Source organism: Trachemys scripta, chromosome 8 (genome assembly GCF_013100865.1).
Source record: "Trachemys scripta elegans isolate TJP31775 chromosome 8, CAS_Tse_1.0, whole genome shotgun sequence".
Lineage (NCBI taxonomy): Eukaryota > Metazoa > Chordata > Testudines > Emydidae > Trachemys > Trachemys scripta.
In genome coordinates, this window is record NC_048305.1 from 80,365,348 (window position 1) to 80,374,293 (window position 8,946).

The 8,946-nt window shown below is 39.2% G+C and overlaps 1 protein-coding gene across 4 annotated transcripts in view; it reads left to right on the top strand.

The window, feature by feature from the left end:
* The window catches only part of SSX2IP (SSX family member 2 interacting protein), a 35,052-nt gene extending 27,469 nt beyond the window's left edge, over positions 1 to 7,583 (top strand). For 3 of the 4 annotated variants that reach the window (XM_034779993.1, XM_034779994.1, XM_034779992.1), the window contains exons 11-15: positions 2,358 to 2,494; positions 2,987 to 3,160; positions 4,933 to 5,044; positions 7,012 to 7,132; positions 7,376 to 7,583. In XM_034779993.1, coding sequence (XP_034635884.1) covers positions 2,358 to 2,494; positions 2,987 to 3,160; positions 4,933 to 5,044; positions 7,012 to 7,132; positions 7,376 to 7,460 — 629 coding nt within the window. In that variant the 3' untranslated portion in view covers positions 7,461 to 7,583. The remainder of the gene's footprint in view (positions 1 to 2,357; positions 2,495 to 2,986; positions 3,161 to 4,932; positions 5,045 to 7,011; positions 7,133 to 7,375) is intronic. The other variant, XM_034779995.1, reaches the window with a different exon arrangement.
* The last annotated feature ends 1,363 nt before the right edge of the window (positions 7,584 to 8,946 follow it).

Here is an 8,946-nt window from a genome sequence, read left to right on the forward strand (position 1 = left end):
GGGCCATGCGGGTACCCATAGCAGTACCGCTGACTTGAAGGTGTAAGTTGTCCCCAAATCTGAAAAGGTTGTGGGTGAGGACAGTCACAAAGTTCAGCCACCAGGTGTGCCACGGCCTCATCAGGGATACTGTTCCTGACAGCTTGTAGTCCATCCTCATGTGGAATATTGGTATAAAGAGCTTCTGCATCCATGGTGGCCAAGATGGTATTTTCAGGAAGAACACCAATGCATTGTAGTTTCCTCAGGAAGTCGGTGGTGTCTCAAAGATAGCTAGGAGTGCTGGTAGCGTAGGGTCTGAGGAGAGTCCAAATAGCCAGATAATCCTGCTGTAAGAGTGCCGATGCCTGAGATGATGGGGCATCCAGGATTTCCAGGTTTATGGATCTTGGGTAGCAGATAGAATACCCCTGGTTGGGTCTTTAGGGGTGTGTCTGTGTAGATTTGTTCTTGTGCTATAGCAGAGAGTTTCTTGAGCAGATGGTGTAGTTTCTTTTGGTACTTCTCAGTGGGATCAGAGGATAGTGGCCTGTAGAATGTGGTGTTGGAGAGTTGCCTTGCAGCCTCCTGTTCGTAATCCGACCTGTTCATGATGACTACAGCACCTTCTTTGTCGGCCTCTTTGATTATAATGTCAGAGTTGTTTCTGAGGCTGTGGATGGCGTTGCGTTCTGTATGGCTGAGGTTATGGGGCAAGTGATGCTGTTTGTTCACAATTTCAGCCTGTGCACGTCTGTGGAAGCACCCTATGTAGAAGTCCAGTCTGTCATTTCGACCATCAGGAGGAGTCCATGCAGACCTTTTGACCTTTCCACTCACCTACCTCTAATAACATTTTTTGGGGATGGGGAACAGGAACTACTTTTCCCCTCCTGCATGGGACTTGCACCCTCTTATGCAAAGGACCTGACCTTTCTTGGCCATAATATTGCTATTACAATACTAAATTCAAGAGCTAATAGGGCTTTGCACAAGTCCAGCTTTTCTTCTCGTATTGAGATCTGTGTAGGCCACTAATGTGTCATACTAATCATTTTATTGTGGTTAAAATATCTGAATTCTGATTAATGAGGCACATATGTTGTGAGCTACAATATAATCTCTGAAATTGAAATGGCAGGTGCCATAGAATGTTCTGGTGGTTACGTGCTGTTTCCATGGAAATGTAGAATGCAAGTTTCAGAAGCTATCTTGGAGAGACTTTATTAGTAGGCAGTGGGGAGCCTGCTTGTGGTCTAGGCAAAGGCTGCCATCAGAGTCTAAGACTTCTCTTAATACTTAGCCCAAAAGGACTCTCTGTCCCAGAGAGAGAATAGCAGATCAGAGTGCATGTCTGTCTATATCAGGGGTCGGCAACCTTTCAGAAGTGGTGTGCAGAGTCTTCATTTATTCACTCTAATTTAAGGTTTTGTGTGCCAGTAATACATTTTAACCTTTTTAGACGGTCTCTTTCCATAAGTCTATAATATATAACTAAACTATTGTTGTATGTAAAGTAAATAAGGTTTTTTAAATGTTTAAGAAGCTTAATTTAAAATTAAATTAAAATGCAGAGCCCCCCGAACCGGTGGCCAGGACCCGGTCAGTGTGAGTGCCACTGAAAATCAGCTCGCATGCCATAGGTTGCCTACCCCTGGTCTATATGCTACCAAATGGTGACCTCTTCATACCAGGAGTGGGTAGGATAATCCAAAAGTTAAGATATGTAATAAGGAAATGGTTCCCTGAATTTATTTTGTTGTTGTTGTTGTCTTGTCTGTATGTTGATTTCTTAATATTTGTTTTTATTTTGTTCAAAACCTGTTAAACTTGCTTTTCTTTACAGTATCTTCAAATAGCTCAGTAACAAGGTTTATACTAAAAGTATTATCTTTTTGTTTTCTCCTAAACCATGGAGAGTTTGTTTTATTTTAAATGGGCTCTTCCCTCACCCTTCCTATCTGACTTTGTCTGAACTATTAGCCTTCAAAGCACACTACTTGTTTTACAAGTAGGGGTCCAGAGAGACAATTGTTAAGCCCAGAAATTGTGAAATAGTTAAGGGGCAATTCAGTGGTATTGTCTTTCCCTGTAATAAAACGATCCATTGAATTGTAATTTATATGTGACTGATTGTGTAGAGATCCAGTACTGTATATTTTTGCTAGAACTTATTCAGTATTTCCTGTGATTATTCAGACATACCCAGGGTCTTTCAAATTCCAAGGTTGGACAGATACATATTAAAATGCCTTTAAATTTATTTTGTAAACCTTTTTTTATCTTAAATTAGCACCTTTATTGAAAGACATTACCAGTGGCTGCCTCTTTTACTTTAAAGAAACGAAAACAATTTTTTTTTCTTTTCTTGTTTTTAGTGTCACGGGCACATTCAGGGGCTTTGAATGGCAGCGATGTAATTTCAAGAGAGGACCATGAACTGGAAACTGAAAAGCTAGAATTAGAAATTCAGCAATGCAAAGAAATGATCAAAACTCAGCAACAACTATTACAGGTTGGAATCTTTTGATTTTTTTTTTTTTTTTTTAAACTGTGCTTTCTTCTCCTCCTCCCTTCTTCGGGTAGGAATTGAAGCATCACTCTAATGATGCCTCCTTTTATTTGGGTGTTCCTGTTTTTGACAATGGTGGAGGCTGGAGCAGAGGGAAAAGGGATGTGACTCTTACCTTGGCAAACAAAGTATTTTGTTGTGAAGTTAGAACATATAGAAGGAGAAACTGCAGAAGGCAACAAAGTTTAGCAACCTATTCAGAAAGCTTATCTCATCTACTTTCCACAGCTTTCTGAATAGGGTGCTAAACTTCTTTGTTTGCCTTCTGCAGTTTCTTCTTCCACATTTCCTAATTTCCTCTGCCAGTGGCCCATTTATGACCAAGCCTGACTGTCTTTCATGTAATAAATTTTTGCTGGCATCTAAATCTAAACTTGTAGAAACATATGATGATTTCTAAATAACATTTCTGACTTTTGTTCCTTGTATCTGCAGCAGCAGCTTATGTCTCCATGTGATGATGATACCTCTATGTTACTACAGGACTGTTATTTGTTGGAAGAAAGAGAGCGCCTCCAGGAAGAATGGAAACTATTTAGAGAACAAAAAAAGAACTTTGAGAGAGAGCGAAGAAGTTTTACAGAAGCTGCTATTAGATTAGGACTTGAGGTATTCAAAAGGGAGGGTATCTTTATAGGCCTTTGATCTTTAATATTGAAGATTAGCCAGTCTTGTAACCTCAGTAAGCGGAAAAACTTAGCCAATGTTGAAAGTATGCATTTGTGTGTATTGTTATCCCTTTGCTATTGTCTTTCTATTGGAAGATCTCTCTTTCCTCTTTCCTCCGCCATATCTTGTAAACCATATGATGCAGGACTAATAACAATATGATGGATCACTCTGTTCGCCCATAGCGGAATACTACATTTTGTACACAGACATTGGCAAATACAGTTGCTTGACCTAGGATAACTAATTTTCTTTTTCTTTTTATAAGCTTAGGCCAAGATTTTCAAATATCTGCACATGTGCTTTGGAAAATAAGGTCACTTATTTAGGTATCTAGATAGAGACTTAGGAACCTAACTTTAGGCACTCTATTATTTATTTATTTACATTTTGGCCTTAGACTTTATCTGTAGGTACATACATATCACTGATTCACATTGTATCAATATTTTTCAGTTCCAGTAAGACACTATAAAATTCTCCACATTTTCACTTTAAAAATATTTTTTTAAGTAATAAGATTGTGAGAGTATATAGGATGTACTCTTAAACTGTATCACAGGCATATTGCTAAGTTTAACCAGATGTGTCTAAACCTATTGCAGCATCACTGCATGCATAAGTTTGCTACTGCTTCTCTTCTTATGCTTTAATACTGTATCTGTATTGTGATCTATGTAGATCTTTATGAAAAATTTGCAGCAGCCCCTGAGCCTAGAGTCGGGGTTTGTTGTGTCTCCTTTGAACATAGGAAGAAGAATTTTGAACAATGGGGAAATTTGCTCCCTTGCTCTTACATCCTGTCCCCTCTCTTCCTTGGTACTTCCTGTTTGTCTGATCTCTTAAGAGGTACAGGAACTGTCTCCTCCCCATCCTGCTGCCATCTGGATTTTTGAGGACTGCCTGACATTGACATCACTTCTCTCCTCCCTTGCTTACAGAGTCACGTGAAAGGGAAACCCTCGTTCTTTTCTCTCAGATTTGGGTGGGAGTAGTCAGGACTCCTTTCCAGCTCTTTTTTCTCTTCCCAGAAGGCACTTGGAGTTGCAAGATGATCAGTACCGTAGTATTGTAGTGGAGGGTAAATAGCATTTACCCATTTCTCATTGGGGGTATGTGGAGTTGAGTTTAGGTTAGTTTACCAATTTATTTATTTTACTGAGCCATAGTCATTTCTGACAGCTGCATAGAAGGTGGGTTTAGCATCTGACTGGTAGTTTCCTGGCCAAAAGCCCTAAGGCAGTGATTCTCAAACTTTTGTACTGGTGACCCCTTTCACACAGCAAGCCTCTGAGTGCGACCCTACTTATAAATTAAAAACACTTTTTTATAAATTTAACACCATTATAAATGCTGGAGGCAAAGCAAGGTTTAGGGTGGAGGCTGACAGCTCGCGACCCCCCACATAATAACCTCACGACCCCCTGAGGGGTCCTGACCCCCAGTTCGAGAACCCTGCCCTAAGGTAAAGTGAGAGGCACTTGCAAGGACCTTCATCGCACATCCTTGTGAGCCAAACCATGGGGTTCAGTTTGCAAACACCCTTGCCATTTGATCCTTTCCGGGATCTCTCAGTTGTAGGTCTATGTTAAACTGCCCACTTTTTCAATATAAGAATGAACTTCACTTTATGATTTTACATGCAGAACAAATCAATCATTATAAACCTACCACTTTCTGTACAGAATATAAGTGGACATTTCTCTTTTCAGAGAAAGGCATTTGAAGAAGATAGAGGGGCTTGGCTGAAGCAACAGTTTTTGAGCATGACTTCTGATCACAAGAACTCTGAACATGTGAAAACTCAAAGTGCCTACTCAGGAAGCAAGTATTTAACTCACTAACTTTTGTACATTTCATAAAACTATCCTTATTATGTTTTATTTTGTCTCTCTCAGTTGGAAGATACATACACAAGGAAATGGAGACTTCCTAAGTATAAAGAGAATTCATGATGTGATATATAAAAAACATTAAAATCTATGTGCAAGTCAGGGCTGTTAGGCTCTCCTGGTAGTTCACCTAAGAAGGGAATCCTGATAATCCAGTCGTGGCTACATGATAAACTTCTCTTTGAGAAGGGACCTGTTGAATGTCAATTGTATAACAGAACTCTTAGCATTAAATAGCATGTTTAATTAGAGAATCAGATGGGAGGCACTGCTGTTCCCTCCAATGTGCAGCTGCCCTGGTCTTCCTATAGACCTCTCTCTACATGGAATTATTTTCGTTGGTATGAAACATTTATGTTTAGGGACAGAAATAAGATTATTTGGGTGCTGTCATTAAAAAAAGAATGTTTTATTGGTGTCAGACTTGTGTGCTGTGGCATTTGTGATTTTTTTCATACTTGTAGATTTTTGTGTGTGTGGATGTTAAGTGCATTTTAAGAGAGAATGTAGCATTAAACAGCCCTCCCTGCCCAAAGCTTAGATTTGAGGGATGTAAGAATATAAAAATTAAAGAATTCCTTTGCCACTTAAAGGATACTTTTACAGAACGGTTTTCACTAGAATGATTTTTAAAAACTATATATTTCTACTTTAGCTTTAAGGCTTTGTTAGGTTTCACTACAAAGTACTATAACCTTACAGGAAGTGCCATGTAATACTGTATAATTCTGCTTGCCCACCTTTTTGAAGCCTTTTCAAATCTAAAAATGAAAAGGAATTACAGGGCCTGATCCAACTCCCATTGAAGTTAATGCAGATCTTCTCATTCACTTAAATGAGGGACTAGAATAGAAAGTGCTAAGCAATGCTATCTGTTCAGTTTAATTTCTTTTGGACTTTGGGCTAGTTTATGAGCTTTCATGTTGACATAAGTGACTTTTGCATGGGTGTTGCCAGATATCCTGGACTCTAAAGTAATCCTTGAATCAATTGAAATAAGGGGTGCTAAACAAGAAGTAAAAACCTAATCCAGAAAACACTCATATGAGTATCTTTAAGCACATGAATAGTCCCATTGACTTCAGTGTGACTATTTGTATTCCTATTTTTTTTTGTTTTCAAGTTAAATATTTACAAAAACAAAACATAGTACTGTGTGTGTGTGTGTGTGTGTGTGTGTGCACGCGCCTATGCTGATTTCAATATAATTTTTAGTCCAATACATCCAATAATAATTAAGGCTAAGATTATATCGTGGTGGTCGCGGGGACGGATCCCCAGCCTCCTTCGGCCGCAGAGGGACCCCGGAGCTGCTCAGTGGGCGGGAGAGGGGCCCCCGCAGGTCCCCACGCGCCACCGCTGGCAGGGGCAGCCCCTGCAGCTGCTCAGCTGCCGCGAGCAGCAGCCCCCCCACAGCTCCCTGGAGCTGTTCAGCGGCCACAGGACCCCCACAGCTCCCAGCTGCCGGCAGCAGAGGAATCTCATCCCCACCTGCTGCTGCTGGCAAGGGATCCCCCCACATCTCCTAGCCTCGCAGGGCAGCAGGGGGACCCCTCCCAGCCACTGGGGAACGGGGTCCCTGTAGCTCCCAGCTGCTGCAGGGGATGGGGGGGTGCAGCAGGGTGCTGGACCCTCCTCCCTCCCCGTTTTGCCAGGGATGTTTTTAGTGAAAGTCAGGGACAGGTCACGAGTTGCATGATTTTTTTCTTTATTGCCCGTGACCTGTCTCTGACTTTTTCACTAAAATTATCCATGGCAAAATTGTAGCCTTAATAATAATGAATGTGCATACTTATTTTTTTATTATTATTGGGAGAAAATAAGAGTCATGGAAAAATTCCTCTCTAGATACTTTCATAACTACATTGTTGTTTAATAACATACTTGTATGTCTTGCAGGTCCTGACCCAGACAATCAGTTAATGAACTTCAGGTCTCGGCAAAAGAAACCTCACTGCTTGCCTAGTGTACCTCCTGCAGAGGAACTTTGCCAGACAATTCAGCATATCCCACACAACAGGTATCTGAAATCATCTCACCCATCTTTACTTTTATAGTGTATGTGAACTGCTCAGCTGGAGTAGTAGTGATTAGAGAAAGGGACCATAGCTTGGGGAAGTTCTGAACTAGACATTGACAAGAGTTACAGTGGAATATATTATTTAGCATAATTAATATACAACTTTCGACCACTATCAAAACAATTGTTCTACTTATATTTGTAAAGGGGAATATTAGTTACACTTTAACTTTCTCTTTCCAGCAATTCGAGTGTTGTATTGAATAAAACTACTGAAGACAGCAAGCCAAAGCAATGGAAGGGACTCAACAAAGGAGAAACTGAATAATGCATCAAGACCTCAGTCACAGAAGATTTCTAAAGTTCATGTTCTCTGTTATATAGATAAACTGCCTTAGACTTTCTAGGGTTGTCTGCTGTCTTTTGTTAAAGAAATGTGTCCATAAACTTTTCTTTCTAAGGTGAAACAGGGTGTTATGAGTTTGATCATCCTTTCAGTGAGCTAAGAGATGAAATGAGTTGCAGTGTGTGGGTGTGACTTTTTTTTATTTTTTAAACAATTTCTTGCCCCTTCTTTGTCTGCAACTTTTGAAAGATTTTTTTTTTTTTTAAGTAAAAAGAAAAAGCTTTGGATAGTCTAGTAACAGACACTCCGATTCTGTGAATAAAGGAATGTATGAGATTATTTTATTTTATTTTTTGATTGTAAATGAAACACTGGAACCTTAGTGTTTCTTTTCATCGCAGACAAAGGTAGCACTTTTAGGAATTGTTTAATTATTGTAAATGTACATTTATATCAAGTGTAGCTAGCATTGAAACTTTTGTCTCAACTTGAATGTACAGTATACTGTAGATTTTTAACAAAGCAGGTTATATATTTATTAAGTCATGTGACTTGAAAGTACCTCTTTCATAGCTTTCCAATGATTAAAGTGCAAGATCTTTATATGTTTGTAAATAGACAGTATAAATGATTCTGCTAAGATGCCATGAAATGAAACATGCATCTATAATCATAGTATTTTACATGCCAATTTAAGCTGGTTTTATAGTGATATTCTGTTTACAGATGTATTAGGACTGTAATTGTTTCAGTCAAGAATCAAATTATTTGAAACATAATTGAACAATAAATGTGCAAAGTATATTCTAAGAAATGTATTCGCATATGTTATGTGCATTCAATTTTTGCAGTCCAGCGTGATCTTTTTGTATTAACCAGTTGTAAACAGTCATGGTCCTACATCAACAAATCTGGATGGTGTGTTTTTCTTTCTAATGGACTCGAGTTACTTTGGCCTTGATTTAAGGAAATCCATTTTGATCATAACTCCATGAAGTGGTCATATATAAGGGAGAGGTCTTAGTGAAAGGGTAGGTAGAGATAAAAATAAAAATTTGCAGTGGGGAAGGGAGGGTGGAAGAATAGAATATAACAGAATTCTGAAACTGTGCAAGAGATAAAAGGGACGGGATTCAACTTGAAAGGGATTCAACTTGAGCTTTGTTTTGAGGTACCAACAGCAAAACATTTGGTGTCTTCTGTGATTGCTTTTCATTTCATGATGTCACTTCTCCATTTGGAGCTTCCACAGCTCTTTCATATTAAGGTACTTTACTGAGGCCTATGCCATAAATACTGCTACAGAATCCCAACTGTTATGATCACAGAAAAAAAATTTTCTGGGTTAACTGATTTATTTTGAAGCGACAAACTGAGGCAGTCAAGGTCGCTATTGGGTAAAAATTTTTCCATTCCTTCCCGGTACAGTTGTTCAGAGCAGGATAGCATTGTTAACATGTTAATGGCA